The sequence below is a fragment of the Phyllostomus hastatus genome, unplaced genomic scaffold, assembly GCF_019186645.2.
Source record: "Phyllostomus hastatus isolate PE091 unplaced genomic scaffold, TTU_PhHast_1.1 phas_scaffold_78, whole genome shotgun sequence".
NCBI classification, from domain to species: Eukaryota; Metazoa; Chordata; class Mammalia; order Chiroptera; family Phyllostomidae; genus Phyllostomus; species Phyllostomus hastatus.
The window spans coordinates 49325455-49342506 of NW_025334041.1; the positions used below are offsets into that span (position 1 = coordinate 49325455).

A 17052-nucleotide genomic window follows, 5' to 3' on the forward strand; every position below is an offset into this window, starting at 1 on the left:
GTAGCTTTTATATCTTATGCTGTTTTAGTTTATAAACTAATCCTATCTTATTATTTCCACCTTATAGAAATAAGATAATTAAAAACTAACAGGGGGAATAATAAGGGAACTCAGGAGTATAATACTAGAAATTTATTATGGTGTAAAGAACTAGGTTTACTTTGCATCATTGACAAGATTAAAATAGTCAGAACAGACTGTTTCTATTTAAATGACTTTATCAATTGGAATCTCAAGTACTTACTTTATGTGTACTCATTCACTGCAAAACTCTTAATTACAGGACTAATTACTTGAATAATTTGCAATAAATTAAAAATATACTGCAATCATACATGACTAACAAACTTAATAGGCATTTTAGTAACATGCCATTATATACAAAAATACATACCTTGCTATAGTTTTAATAATACCATCCAATTCATCCGAAGAAGGAGGATTACGACCACCAGGAGGGAAAACCAAGTTGATAGGATCGAAAAGTCGAGATAAGGATTTTGATAGATAAGCAGCCTCGTAGGGCTGTAGTGAGTCTTTTAACGCCTTTTCTGGACTGTGGGAACACAATTTATTGAAAATTAACTTAAATTATACAAAACTAAGTGCTATTATATCAGGCTATAAGTGCCTTTCTTAAAAAATATTGCTTAAATAAAGTGTAACTCTATATGCAGAAAAAGAAAAAAATTATTTAAAAATGTATAAAAAAATGCCAAAGTTTAAAGATAAAGAGAGAATCTTAAAAGCAGCAAGAGAAAAGCAGAGAGTTACCTACAATGGAGTTCCCATAAGACTATCAGCTGATTTCTCAAAAGAAGCCTTGCAGGCAAGAAGGGAGGGGTTGGCAAGAAGTGTTCAATATCCAGCAAAGCTACCATTTAGAATGGAAGGGCAGATAAAGTGCTTCCCTAACTAGGTAAAGCTAAAGGAATTCATCATTACCAAGCCCTTATTATAGGAAATGTTAATGGAACTTATCTAAGAAAAAGAAAATCAAAATTATGAACACAAACAAACTCACAAATATCAACAACTGAACTTAAAAAATAAAACTAAAACAAACAAACAAAAAACCCTAAGCAAACACCTAGAATAGGAACAGAATGATAGATATGAAGAATATCAGTAGAGAGGGGGATATCAGCAGAGAGGGGGAAGGGAAAAATGGGGGAAAAGGTACAGGGAATAAAGAAGCATAAATGATAGCTACAAAATAAATGGGGAGGTTAAGGACAGTATAGAAAATGGAGAAGCCAAAGAACTTAAATGTCCAACCCATGGACATGAACTAAGGGTGGGAACTGCTGGAGAGAAGTGGGGTATGGGGTAAGAGAGGGGCAAAGTGGGATAACTGTAATAGCATAATCAATAAAATATACTTAAAAAATCCATACCAAATAAAATTGTCAAAAATCCTATAAATAAATAAATAAATAAATAAATAAATAAATAAATATTGTTGCAAATGCATTTTGGAATTAAATTTTTTAAGGACTAAACATTTTAATTTATACCTAAATTACCACAAACAATATTATATTCAGCAGTACCTACTGGAGTAAGTCTGTCACTTGAAACTCAAAGAATAACACTGTAAAACCTTAATTCTATTGGGGCTATGCCTTTCATTAGCAAATCCTGTCTTTATACAGTATCAAGTCTGTAGAGACCTGTTTCACTAGCTCAGTGATTGTCAACGTTTTTCATCTCGTGGTACATATAAACTAATTAAAATTCTGTGGCACACCAAAAGTGTATATTTTTTGCTAATCTGACAAAAATAGGTATAATTTTGATTTACAAAAAGTAATAAAAATAGTACTTACCTACCCTTTTTGCTCAAAAGAGACTTTTAAAAAAACCCAGGTGCTTATTCTTGTATATAAGGAATTCTGGTACTAAGAATTAACCAGTCAGATACAACCTTATTACATGATGTGACCAATAAGATGCAGCTCTGTTATGTGACCTATATATTTATGGCTCAAGATAGGGCATTCACACTTGACAGCTATTATTATGTGGTCTGTTGTGAGTTTTTAATTTGACAATCTAAAGGAAAAGAGATCAATGCCCTTGACTAAATAGTCATATATGGAATATTTTAAAAATTCTTGCAGCACACTCTTGCAGTAGTTGAAAACTACTGCGCTAGCTCAACCCTTTTCACCCATAGCTGCCATATCCCATAAGGCTCACTGACTGAGAGAGAAGTATATACATTCATATAGGACTGGGCTCTTATCAGTCTTCCCATGTCAAAACTGTTGTTATCAAGAATGAGGACAAAAATAAAACATATTTTGTTCAAGTTCTACAATCACATACATACACCCAACTGGAGTTCTAAGCTAATTAATTTTACAATATTCTTCACAAACCAAAACTTAACCTACTAAACAGTCTTTCTTCCTTACTCTTTCCATGTCTTCAATTATTTGTGTTGATTTTCATTTAGCAATCCACTTATTGGGTCTTAGAGTTTTCCTTTGACAATTGATCTCAAATGTCTATAACCATTATTTCCCTTTGCTTTCTTACCCCTATTATTAACTCCGTATCTTCTCACATCACCCCTATTTATGAACCTTCTGCCAGTCCTACCACTTTTCTGTTTTGCCCTACCACTGTCTTTTTTCTTTCCTCTTTTAAAAAATAAATCCTTCTTCATCCAAAATATTAACCTTGAAAATGACTGACCTGCTTGTTCACATATATAAAACCTGGCTTTTTCCTTCCCACCCTTTCTAATCAACTAAGAAGACCTAGAAGTCAGAATGCTCCCGGCTCCTACATCATAATTTCAGTTATCTTTTAATACTTTCTCATTCAAGAAGTATTTCACTTAGCACACATTTAGTAAAAATACAACATACAAGGCCTTGGTTAAGTACTGGGAAGATAGAGATTTAAAATGCTTTACACTGTAGTAAAACAATGTGCTGGTAAAGTGCTAACTATAACTTCTAAAACAGATGAAGACATAAAGGCCCCAATGGGAAAAGTAAAGAACTAGTGTCTAAATCTGTCAGGAGCAATCCTCTGTTGAAGTCAATGTCTTGTCTATCTTTCCTCCTGTCATTTACTATCCTTAAGAAGTTTCTTCACACATACAATACAATATAAAGATAATGTATTATATAATCTTTGATTACAGTCCTGAAACCTATATAATTTTTTAACCGATGTCAACCCAATAAATTTGAACAAGACATAAGAAGAAAGGAAGAAGAAAAGAAGAAAACAGAAGAAGAAAGTGAGAAAGAAGAAGAAAGAAGGAAAGAAGAAACAGAAAGAGAAGCTACTTCTCCCCTCTTCCACAGAAATTTCAGCATTGAATTCTAAGTATTTAACATTCTTCCTGTTCTCCAGTGCTGCAAGGATCCTTGGAAGCTACAATGTCAAAACAAGTAATTTTTCTAACTTTTTTCTGTCTTGTGTCAGTAGTCTACCTAACTTTTATTTTAGCTGTACTATGGATCCTTCATATCTGAGTCAACCTTTTTTTAAATATATTTAATGGATTATGCTATTACAGTTGTCCCATTTCCCCCCTTCATTCCCCTCCACCCTGCACACCCTCTCCCACCCACATTCTCCCCCTTTAGTTCATGTCCATGTGTCATCAGTTCTTTAGCTTCTACATTTCCCATACTATTCTTGCCCTCCCCCTATCTATTTTCTACCTACCATCTATGCTACTTATTCTCCAAACCTTTTTCCCCCCTCTCCTTCTCCCACTCCCCTGTTGCTAACCCTCCATGTGATCTCCATTTCTGTGGTTCTGTTCCTGTTCTAGTAGTTTGCTTAGTTTGTTTTTGTTTTGTTTTAGGTGTGGTTGTTAATAATTGTTGAGTTTGCTGTCATTTTACTATACATGTTTTTTATCTTCTTTTTCTTAGATAAGTCCCTTTAACATTTCATATAATAAAGGCCTGGTGATGATGAACTCCTTTAACTTGACCTTATCTGGGAAGCACTTTATCTGCCCTTCCATTCTAAATGAAAGTTTACTGGATAGAGCAATCTTGGATGCAGGTCCTTGCCTTTCATGACTTGGAATACTTCTTTCCAGCCCCTTCTTGTCTGTAAGGTCTCTTTTGAGAAATCAGCTGACAGTCTGATGGGACCTCCTTTGTAGGTTACTGTCTCCTTGTCTCTTGCTGCTTCTAGGATTCTCTCCTTCATTTGTACCTTGGCTAATGTAATTATGATGTGCCTTGGTGTGTTCCTTCTTGGGTCCAGCTTCTTTGGGACTCTCTGAGCTTCCTGGACTTCCTGGAAATCTGTTTCCTTTGCCAGACTGGGGACGTTCTCCTTTATTATTTGTTCAAATAAGTTCTCCACTTGTTGCTCTTCCTCTTCTCCTTCTGGTACTCCTATAATTCAGATGTTGGAATGTTTAAAGATGTCCTGGAGGTTCCTAAGACTCTCCTCATTTTTTTGAATTCTTATTTCTTCGTTTTTTTCTGATGGTATGTTGTTTTCTTCCTTCTGGTCCACTTCATTGATGTGAGACCCAGCTTTCTTTCCATCACTATTGCTTCCCTGTGCATTTTTCTTCATTTCACTTATTGTAGCCTTCATTTTTTCATCTAATTTGCGACCAAAGTCAACCAATTCTGTGACCATCCTGATCACCAGTGCTTTGAACTGTGCATCTGATAGGTAGGCTATCTCTTGGTTGCTTAAAAGTATTGTTTCTGGTGCTTTCATTTGTTCTTCTGTTTGAGCCATCTTTTTTTTTTCTGGTCTTGTCGCATCTGTTACACATGAAGTGGTGGAGCCTTAGGTGTTCACCAGGGTGAGGCAACCCAGTTGTTGGGTTGTGAGGCTGTATGTGGGGCATGGATCAGAAAGGGAACAATAGTGCTTGCTCCGCTCTCTCTCAGACTTCAGTCCCTTCTGCTGCTTCCCCCAAGCAAACTGGGCCTTTCTGGTGCTAATTCCCATGTGGGTGGGCTTGTGCACCCCATGGGTCTTTCCAAGGACCTCTCCTGTGAGGCTGGGAGTCTCTCCCTGAGCCTCAAACTCCACAGGTATTTTCAATCAGTGCCCCGAGGCTCTATTTCCTGGCACTGGGACCCTGAGACTTCCGGGTCAGCCAGTCGCCTGGCACACAATGCCCTGCTTCACAATCGCCGCGTCCCTGGGTCTGCCAGTTGCCACCCCTCAGCCAGGGTGTGCCATCTGCTGTGGTCTTGCTCACCCAGGATGCCTTATGCCAGTCCCAACGCTCTTTGTGCCATGCAACCCCTCTCCGCCCAGCTTCCCGGCTCCGCCCCTCCTACCAGTCTGCATGAATGTGTCTATTTTAACTCCTTGGTTGTCCGACTTCCATACAGTTCAATTTTCTATCAGTTCTGGTTGTTAATTTGTTTCTAAATTGTTGTTGTGCCTATCTTGGTTGTGTGAGGAGGGACAGTGTGTCTACCTACGCCTCCATCTGGGCCAGAAGTCCTGAGTCAACCTTTTGCACTCTAAAACTCTAAACCTTTTGAACTCCAACTCCAAAATCTCCACGCTTGGGAACACTTTCCATATCCCTAGTACCCTCTATTTCCTTCCCTCCCATAGATACAGTTAAGCCTCCATAATTTGCCAGGTACTTCCTACATGCAGAAAATGTAGCAGTGAAGTGGGTTAGAAAATTCTCTGTCCTCAAAGTTTACATGTCAATGAAAGTGGTACAAAATAAATAAATAATGTTAAATGGGTTAAATATGGAATACAATGTATCTATTTGTGGTCTTTTTGAGTTAATCCTGCTTTGATTTTTGTCGAGCTTCCTCAATATGCAGCTTTTTGTTTTTAAATACATTCTGTAACTGCACAGAAACTCAATTTCTTTAACATGACCCGTTCTCCTTTCTATGCATCCACTCCCTTCCTTAATCATAAGCCCTTAAGACATCAGATTTGGTCAGCATCAAATTGTCTTTTTTTTTAAAAAAACAAGTCTCAGGTAACATCTTACTCAAAGAACTTGGTGGGGGTGGGCAGCAGCCTGGGGCCCCCTTAGCCTGCATTTCCTGGTATGGAACCCCATTTAAAAAGCCAAGCAAAGGTATATTGGGACTCTAGTGTTTTCAGGGAGCCACAACAAGGTAGAGATGCCACTGCTGAGTGGTATCCAGGCACAATATGGGAGCACCCACCTCTTGATCTCATTTGCCTGAATTAAGGCTCAACTACAGGCAGTTATGGGCAGAATGAGAAATGCTGAGGCTCTCCTATCCCCAAGAAAATCAGCCCTCTGACTGGAAGTTGGGGGCTGTGGATTAATAAAGGGGTTCTATGGAAAGTAGCCTCCCAGGGTAACTGGATCGTAAATTCTTTTTTTTTTTAAAGATTTTATTTATTTATTTTTAGAGAGGGAAGGGAGGGAGAAAGAGAAAGAGAGAAACATCAATGTGCGGTTGCTGGGGGTCATGGCCTGCAACCTAGGCATGTACCCTGACTGGGAATTGAACCTGCCATCACTTTGGTTCGCAGCCCACGCTCAATCCACTGAGCTACGCAAGCCAGGGCTGGATCATAAATTCTTAACTGGGCTGGTCATGGTGAGTAGTCATGCTCCAGGTTTGCAACTTCTTTAGATAAAGGTTTTAAGCCAGCCCTGTCTATTTTTCTAAGCTAAACTTTAGAAATACAGGAAGTAATAGCCCTGGAGGGGGAAGTATTAATCCCCAAGAGCACATATAATCTCATTAACAATTCTGTAATCCAATTTCTGTCTTGATTTCTCCAATCTCTCCTTATATCTGATGACTTCTGGTGTTCGGGGTGATGCTGCAACTAACTGAGCCTCACACACAAGGGCTCAAAAGAATATTGAAAACCCATTGCATTTGTTTCCTTGTAAACTCATGATTTGGGGTATTCCTGAAATATGGGTCATAGGTCTTCTTCCTCAGCAACTACTTTACTGAATTTAGTCTCCAAAGGGTGACAGTGACATCCCATTAGTCAAAAACACAGGGATTTTTTTTCTCTATTGAATTAAAAAAGCAGAAAATACAAAATAAAAACTCTACCTCCTAGAGATAAACCATTCTTACCATTTGCTGTGTATATTTCCAGGTGTTTTTTAACATAAGCATATTGATTTTAAAGACTAAAACAGAAATAGAATCATAATAGAATCATATACCATGCATTATATACTTTTGGAAAAACTAATATATTATTTGATCTTTGTAGATCAACATATGGGTTCAGTCTTCTTGTCCCCTATTCCATTAGTCCTTATCTAACCTCCATGTTTTGCATAAAAAAGTTATTGAAGAAAACAATACGGCGCTCTCCTTCCCGGGAACACACCCATGTCTTTCTTCCCTCTCAGGCTTGCATCTCTCAAACTCTAAAGGTCCTGCTGAGACTTGCAATCAGGGGAGCAATTGGCAGAGGCAGCTTGACCCAGGCTAACCCCCTAAACCTGTCTTCATGGTCCCCTTTTCTCTGACTTTTCTGTGGGCTAAAGCAGCCCAGTCTAGGCTCTCCTGTTGTTTCTTCTATCCTAAGCCCTTCCTTGCTTCACTGTCCCCAGTTTTAATGAAGAAAGAAAAGAGAGAAGAGAAGAGAAGAGAAGAGAAGAAAATAAATAATATATACACTCATCCTATCATTCTAGTCTACTCATGTTCCACTTATTTTGCCAATCAAAACTTCTACTTCCTATATTTTACCAGTCAGAACTATTTACTGCAAAGGACACAATTCAGCTATAAGTATTTTTTTAAAAAAGTGAAAGAGAAACAAACATTTAAATATCACTCATGTATCTATCCAACATTTTTCTTACAAGGTAGGTGATAATCTGTTATCTGAGTCAGCCCCACTATAACTCTGATTCTAGTGTTTAAAGACATGCAAATCAATTGATTTGGTATTCAAATAAAAAACTGAAAATAATACTCTTTCAATATAGGAGGAAAAGTTGGCTGTTTTAAACTTATTGAGATGTGTTTTTTTCCAATGTTGCTCCTAAAGATGAGTGATCTATGAGATTTTTCAGGTTTAAATTTGAGTATATTCAGGTTTTTTCCTACCAGACTGAGAACCTATCCTGGCATAAGATTAAGACAAATCCTTAATATGCCAACAAACAGGTTTGATTAAACAAACATACTCATAATCTGGCTTTTTTGGTATGAATATGTCTTGTGCATCATCTTCCATGTGCTGTAAGTCAACGTAGAGGTCTGTGGCTCCAGTTGCATTAAACTTTCCTTGAATATTTTGGCTGTACTGTTGAAGACGCTTCCATAAATCATTAAAAAGACGCAGTAATTTAGGATATTCTCCTTCAAATGCCTGTTTCAAAAACATAGAAGCTGACAAGCAAAACAATAACATTCATTAGATAAATGATAAAACAATAAAATGTAGCATGTAAAAGTTTCTTTTTTATATAAAGATGATGGGACAAAGACACTACATTACAGGATAAATCAGAGAGATATTCTCTGAGGCCATTTGAAATAATGTGAGTACCAGTAATTTCCTACCCAGACTATATTCATTGCATTTGATGTTTGTGGACCATATGTTTTGAAATGTAATGTATAAAGAAATAGGCAAATCAAAAATTATAATTGAAGATTTCAATTTCTTTTCTCAATGATTGATAAAACAAGTACATATAAAACCAGATGCATGTGGAAAACCTAAACAACACACAAAACTTACTTAACTGACATTATCTAAAACAGCCAAGTACACATTATTTTCAACTGCACATGAGTCATTTACCTAGAGAGACAATTTTTGATTCCACAAAATAGTTTGAATAAATTTAAAAGTTTTCACATTATACAAAGTATGTTCTCTAACCAAAATAGTTTGGGGTTAGAAATCAATAACAGGTATCTTTGGAAGTAAATATTTGGAACTAAAAGACATGCTTCTAAATAAATCATTCATGTTGTTTGTTCATACAAGAAATTAAAAGGGAAATTAGCAAGCATTTTGAACTCAATGGAAATTAAAATACAACATATGAAAATCTGTTGAATTTCACTGAAGGAATACTTTGGAGAAATTTATACATGCATCTACATTTGAAAAGAAGACAAGTCTCAAAGCAATGACCTCAGTTTCCATCTTAAGAACATAGAAAAAGAGGAGCAGATAAATCCCAACATAAACAGAAGAAAATAAAGATCTATGCAGATATCAATAAAACAGAAAAAGAATAAAAACACTGAAACCAAAAACTAGTTCTTAGAGAAAATAAGTAAAATTGACAAACCTCTAGACAAATTGGTTAGGAAAGAAGAGAAGGAACAAATTAGCCATATTAGGAATGTGGGGGGCTCACCTCACTACATATGCTGCAGATGTTAAGAGGATCATAAAGGAATTATGAACAACCTTATATGAATAAATTTGACCACATTTATGAATGTACAGTTTATCAAATTCCTGGAAAGACACAAACTAATAAAGCTCACTCAATAAGAAACAGATTTACTGAACAGTCTTATTATATATTGAGCTTTTTAGTTAAAAACCTTCCCACAATGAAAATACACAGGCCCAGATAACTTCAGTGGTCAATTCTATCAAACAATTTAAGGAAGAAATAGTATCAATTGCCAACTCTCTTATAAGATCGACATTACTCTGATGACAAAACCAGAAACATAACAGGAAAACAAATAAACAAACAAAAGAATAATATCCTTCATGAATGTAGATACAAAAATGCAGCACATCTTGTCCAAGAACATATAAAAAGAATAATACATTATGACCAATCCTAAGAATTCATGGTTGATTTAACATTTTAAAATCAATCAATGTAAAAGGGCATAGGATCAAGGGTGGGAGGTGGGGATGGCTGGGGTGTGTAGGAGAATGGAGACAACCGTACTTGAACAACAATAAAAAGGTAAAATAAAGAAATAAAATAAAGTCAATCAATGTGATCCATCATATTAACAAAAATGAAAAGTATGTGATCATATAAATAGACACAGAAACAGCACTTGAAAAAATAAAAATTAATTCCTACTAAAAACTCTCAGTCTACTAGGAACAGAAGGGAATGTTCTCAATCTGATAAATGGCATCTACAAAAATCCCTACAGCTAATGTGATACCTAACAAGGCACACTGCTTTTGCCCCAAAGAAAGAGGACAGCACTTCTATTTAACAGTATCCTAGGGGCTCCAGTCAGTGCAGTAAGACCAAGAGCAAAACAAGACAAAACAAAACAAACAAACATTTAGATGGGAAATCCGTAAGAGATACCACTATTTTATTCACAGACATGATCATCTATGTAGGAAATCTGATGGAATCTACAAAAAAGCTATAAGAATTAATAAATGAATTTAACAAGGTTATAGGGTATAAGATCAATGTGTAAAACTCAATAATATTTCTACATACTAGAGATGAACAGTAAGAAACTGGTATTAAAAATAATACGATGTATAATAGCATTAAAATATGAATACTTAGAGATATATCTAAGTATTTCACATAACAAAAATATGTGAAAGATCTGAACACTAAAAACAGAAAAAGCAATGCTGAGATAAACTAAAGAAGACCTAAATAACTGAAGAGACAACATATTCACATATTCAAGGCTCAGTGTGGTTAAGATGTAAATTCTCCCCAAATTTATATATTAAAATCAATGCAGCCTTTCTCTTTAGAAATTGAAAAAAAAACCCCTAAAACATATGAAAATGCAAAGGATCTATAATAACCAAAAAGAATAAAGTTGAAGAAATAATACTACCTGATTATAAGATTTATAAAACTACACAAATCAAAATATTGTTAAAGACAGATACAGAGACAAATGACATGAAACAGGAAGCCTAAAAATAAAACCACACATACACAAGAAAACTAAATTCTGACCAAGGTGCAAACGCAATTTAGTGGACACTGGGCATATTTCAATGAAGGGTATCATAACAATTAGGTGTCTATTTGAAAAACAAAACTTTACTTCATGCCTTGCACCTCAGACAAAAATTAACACAGGAAGGACTCAAGACCTAAACATAAAACCTAAAGCTACAAATCTTCTACAAGAAAACATGAGAGAACCTTTCCATCCTTGGGTTAGGCATGATGTAAACCTAAAAGTATGACCTATAAAACAATAAACTGATAAACTGAATGTTATCTAAATTAAAAGCATATGCTCTTCAAAAGATACCTAAGAGAATGAAACAGTAAGTCCCAGGGTGGGAAAGTAAATTTTTCATATATCTGAAAAACGATTTGTATCTAGAATATATAAAGAACTGTCAAATCTCAATAATAAGAAAACAATATAATTTTTAAAGTGGGATTTTTATCAAAGAAGGTATATGAATGGCAAATAAGCACATTAAAAATAGTCAATACCTTTAGTCATTAGCAAAATGCAATTAAAGCCACAATTAGATATGACCATGTACCTGTTAGAGTGGCTAAATAAAAAAAAAATCATATGTTGGTGAGGATAGAAAAACTAGAATTCTCATATACTGTTGGTGAAAAGAAAAAATTGTATAATCATTTTGTGAAAGAGTCTTCCATTTCCTTAAAATGTTCAACATATACCTATCAAATGGTCAAACCATTCTTCCACTAGATGTTTATTCAATAGAAATAAAAGTATATGTCCATATAATGAGTTGTACATGACTATTCAAAGCACCTTTATTTGTAATTGCCAAAAATCAAAAACACCCCAAATGTCTAACAACAGATGAGTATAAACAAACTCTGGGATAATGAAATACTACATCCAACAAAAAGAACACACTATAATATGGATGAATCAAAATACTGAATATAGTCATGCTGCATGAAAGACAAACAAGAATACATAATGCAGGCTGTGTCATTCAATTTGTACAAAGTTCTAGAAAATATAAACCAATACAGAATGACAAAAATCAGCATTTGCCTGGGGGAGGAGAAAGGAGATGGGAGACGAATTACAAAGGGGCACAAAGGTAACGTGTTCGCTGATCTTGACTGCTGTGATGGTTTCATGGATGTGTATCTATATTGAAACTTACCAAATTGTACACTTTAAACATGTTCAGTTTACTGTATGCCAATTATACCGTAGTAAAGCTGTTTCAAAAAAAATTTTATTGATTGATTTGGAGTTAAGGGGGAGAGAGAGAGAACATCACTTTGTTGTTCAACTTCTACTTTTATGCATTTATTCTTGGTTGATTCTCGTAGGTACCCTGACTGGAGATCAAACCTGCAGCCTCAGTGTATCTGGATGATGCTCTAACCAACTGAGCTACTCAGCCAGGGCAAAGCTGTTTTTCCTTTTTGTTAAATATCTGAGAGGACTTCTTTGAAGTCCCTCCTCCCCTTAGAAGAAGCAATCCACCAAAGCCCTAAGTATTCCTACACATTTCTACAGAGTATGCTAATAATGGGGGCCCTGGTTGCTCTTTATCCAGGCCATTTATCAGGTTCATAGTTGCAGAAAGCAATTTTGAGAGATGAGGTAACTTCTCCCTGCACACGAAGAGCAAGCTTGCTTACTGCTTACTACAAAAGTGGTAGATTCTCACCTGCGACAGGAACTCACAGCATGTACACCAACCACTTGGGCTCCATATTTTGTCTCTCAATGAGACTTGGAGGCATAGGGAACCAACAATATTTTGAGGCTCATGATCCTTGCTGTGCTGTGAGTAATAATGTCCTTTTGCTCTGATTCAGGAGTCTAATGTCTTCTGACAACATTCAGCAAACTTTGGCAGGCTAGGCAAACCCTATTCCTTTGGTTACTCTTTTATAAACAATCTGTTCTTTGCCTTCTTGGCATTCATTGCAATTTCTAATTATATTTGCCTGAAGACAGTTTTCCCTACTTCACCATGAACTCCATTAGGACAAGAACAATGCTTGTTTTCTTCAATGCATATTTGGTACTCAGCACAGTGCCTGAAATAGTAGAAATTAAGTAAATATTTTCTTCTTTAAAATAAAGATTATTTATTTATTTTAAGAGACAGGGGAAGGGAAAGAGAAAGAAAGGGAGAGAAACATTGATGTGAGAGAGAAAAACTGATTGGTTGGCTCTTCCACGAGCCCCAACCAGGGACTGAACTCACAACCCAGGCAGGTGCCTGACCGAGAATTGAGCCCACAACCTTTTGGTTTGTGGGACGACTCCCAACCAACTGAGTGATACTAGCTAGACTACTACTAGCTACTCTGGAGCAAATCACAGACATCAATACATTTTGTTACGGAGCAAGGGCTCGTTGCCCAATGCACACAGAAGTCAATACCATGAAATTGGCTTTTGAGAAAAGACAAAGCTTTCTTGCCAGGCTGACAGGCAAAGAGACAGGGGGCAAAACTCAAATCTGTCTCTCTTATCAAGAGTTTGGGGTGGAATTTAAGGGATTAGGAAAGGACGAGGTGGGTTGGTATGTGGGAGCACCAGTAGGACAGGTTTCATTGGCAGAAATTTGGAATTTGACTATTTGTAGCAAGATGTGGTAAGGGTCTTTAGCACCAGATCTTCCTGGACAATGCACCAATTGCTTCTGAAAGGGTTCCTGTGTTCAAGTTCTGGTCATGTCCCGATCTTTTTGTTCTGTCAAAGGGAGGGAGACTTTGGTTCCAGGTGTAACTGGAGGTCAAAATTCTCACATTTGCACCTTTTTTTGGCTGCATAACTTGTGCTTTTGGTCTGTTGTCTTTGAAATGAAAACTTAGAATCTTGTTAGAAACAGGATAGGACCAGTTTGAGCTGGTTCAGTGGTTATAATTTCATTCATAAATATTTCTGCATGCATCTTTAATAAGTAAAGACCATTAAAAAACAACAATGCTTTTATCACACTTTGCAATAACAATCAGTGCTCACATTTTCCTGATTGACTAGCAATTTTTTAATGATTTGATTTAGTTTTGTTTGATTTAGTACCTACAAATAGTCCACATATTATAATTAGCAGCTATACCATCAAGGCTGATTTATAGTTTCTTTTTATTACTTTTAATTCTTTGAGGAACTGGGTCATATATCCTACAGTTTCCCACAATCTAGATTTTGCTGACTGTACCACTCTGATCCCAGTGTTTTCTGTAAATTATCAGTTGGATCTAAAATAGTGCATTTCAACTTTGGCTGCACATCTTGATGCTCAGGTCTAACTCTCAGAGACTTTAATGTAATTGTAGTCGTGGCTTTGGAATTTTAAAACACTTTCCAAGTGATTCTATATTTATGAGTAGGGGAGGGGGTAGAGGAAGATGGAGGGGGAAAGGAAGAGAAAGAGAGAAAAAGAGAAATTGATTTTTGTTCCATTTATTTATGCATTCATTAATTCTTGTACGTGCCTTGACTGGGTATCAAACCCACAACCTTAGTGTTTCAGGACAATGCTCCAACCAACTGTGCTACCTACCCTTGTGATAGATTAGAGGTTGTGATCAGATTCCTATTTTATAATTTCTGACAAGACTAGTGAATATGTAGTATCTGAACTTGTGTTCTGTTTGTGTTTTTATATTTGCAATCGTTAATAATCATTGACTAGATCCGCTAGATTTCAAAATACAGATGTTTTAATATTCTTTGTGCATTTATTACAGGTAATACTTTTATAAATAGATACTTCTGCCATCAATTATTTGGTTTCTTTAAGATATCATTTGTATAGGAAAGGCAGAAAAAAATGTCTGATATTTATCCCTGTAAATATCATTTTTCAAAGTAAGAAATAAGTTCCATGAACCACTGATCAAGGGTAACCACTGTTTCAGCATGAACTCAGGGACTTAGGAATATTTTATGGGTTTCAATCCCTTGTGATTGTTATCCTACTGATGCCAAACTTATTCCATCTTTAGTAGATATCTACTCAAATTGTTTCCTGGGTCCTTTAAATACAATCCTAATAGTCTCTGGTATCTTCCTTGCTTTTTGGTACACAGAGTTACAGAACTGTCCTGCATATTTCCTGGCCCAGACCCAGAGTCAGTCATTTCTTCAAGGATCCCTGGTTTCTTTTAATAGGAAATCATGTTAAAAACCACATGTGTATAAGAGGAAATGGTCACTATTTCTAGGCCTTTTCCATGGACAAATACATGAAATGTATGATAATCAAATTACATATTTTCAAAGAAAAAAACACCTACTCAAGCGATCTCATTTTACATTTTTCCTCCCATGTTGAAAATCCTGATTCACTATGATGCCAACATAATTATTCATTTAGTTTATCCCACACTACACACAAGTGGTCTGATGATGATAATGATGATGATGATGATGATGATGATGATGATAATGCCAACCATAACATGACTATTGAAAAGAGTTCATAGGGTTTTGGAAGATCTTGTCCTTGACATATATCCCAGTAGGGCTACAAAAACAAATTACTGTGTTTTAATAAAGTACTTAAATAAGTAAAAAGTCAAATGAAGAAGTTCTTCTCTATATGGTTATACCACCAATTAGACACATACTTACATTAAGATTTGCCTTTTTACTTTTTATTTTTAGTAATTTCTTCTTCCATTTCACTTTTGTTTTATGACTATATAAAATATGCACATGACTTCAAAGTTAAATCTATAAAACAAAATATATTTAAATAATTCTACTTTTTATCCCTGGTCTCTTCAATGTATTCTTCACATGCAACCTCCTCCCTCCACTATTGGTAAACATTTTTCTGGAGTTTAGGGTTTATGCTTTCCCTTCTTAAAAATATAAGCAAAAATGTACACATATTGATACTATGTCCTTTCCTGGGTAAATAACAGCATACTGTATACATTTCTCAACTTTCTTTTTGAAATTTAATATATCTTCAAAATTGCTCTATAATCCTTATTCCTTTTTGTTAGTTTCTTCATTCCATTTTATAGCTGCACAGCACTCCATTCTATGGATACACCATAGTTTAATCCCCTAGTGATGAACATTTGACTGTTTCTAGTTTTTTTTCTTTTTCTAGTTTTTTTCCATTCCAAGTGATGATGCAGTTAATAGCCTTGTAAATATGTCTTTTCATATTTTTGCTAGTGCATCTATGGAATAAATCCTTAGAATAAATCCTGAGTAAAAAACCAATGCCTATATAATTTTCCTCCATAAGGCTTATATGCTAATTAACAATGTGTGAATGACCATTTCCCCATATCCCTATAAAGGGAAGCCAACCGAGGATCATACCATCCTCTGTTGCCAACAAAGTGTGGTATGAAATTTTTCATTTTTTTGCTAATTTTATAGATAAGAAATGGTATCTCTGTGTACTTTTATTTTTAATTTCTCTATTTATGCATAACATTGAGCATCTTTTCAAATACTTAAAGAGATATCTACATCTTTTCTTTAAGGTGGTTGGCCTTTTTCTTCTCAACTTTTTATACATGAGGGATATTAACTCCTTTTCTTTGGTGTAAATTATAAATGTTTTTCTAGTTTGCATCATTTGTCTTTTTATTTTGCTTATGCTTGTCTTGCCATGTAAAATGTTTAATATAATTAACTACCAGTGTTTTATTCATTGATTCTGGACAATAAAACTACTAGAGAAGCCTTCCCAAATCTTAGCTTACTCACTTATGTTTAATTCTACCCCTTGAATGTTTTAATAATTTACATTTAATTATCTTTTATGACTTTTTGCTTAATTTCTTCACCTATTTCACAAACCAGTCCCTCAATCTCAGCCTGTCACCAACACCTGCCAGTCTGTTTTCTGTATCTATGAGTCTGTTTCTATTTTGTTTATTTATTTTCTTTATTAGATTCCACATATGAGTTATAAGTGAAATCACTGAGTATTTGTCTTTCTCTGATTGGCTTACTTCACTTAGCATAATATGCTGTAGGTCCATCCATTCTGTAGCAAAAGGTAAGATTTTCTAATTTTTTATGCCCAAGTAGTATTCCATTGTATAAATGTACCACAGCTTTTTTATCCACTCACATACTGAGGGGCACTTAGGTTGCTTCCAAACCTTGGTTATTAGAAATAGCACTGCAATGAACAGAGGGATGTATATACATGTATTGTTTCAAAACA

The 17052-nt window shown here is 35.4% G+C and overlaps 1 protein-coding gene across 2 annotated transcripts in view; it reads right to left on the reverse strand.

Annotated features, from left to right (window-relative positions):
* Positions 1-17052, reverse strand: part of COG5 (component of oligomeric golgi complex 5) — a 361130-nt gene that overhangs the window by 103162 nt on the left and 240916 nt on the right. For both annotated transcript variants that reach the window (XM_045828077.1, XM_045828076.1), the window contains 2 exons: positions 8135-8339; positions 395-556 (listed from right to left, as the gene is read on the reverse strand). In XM_045828077.1, the coding sequence (XP_045684033.1) occupies positions 395-556; positions 8135-8339 (367 nt within the window). The remainder of the gene's footprint in view (positions 1-394; positions 557-8134; positions 8340-17052) is intronic.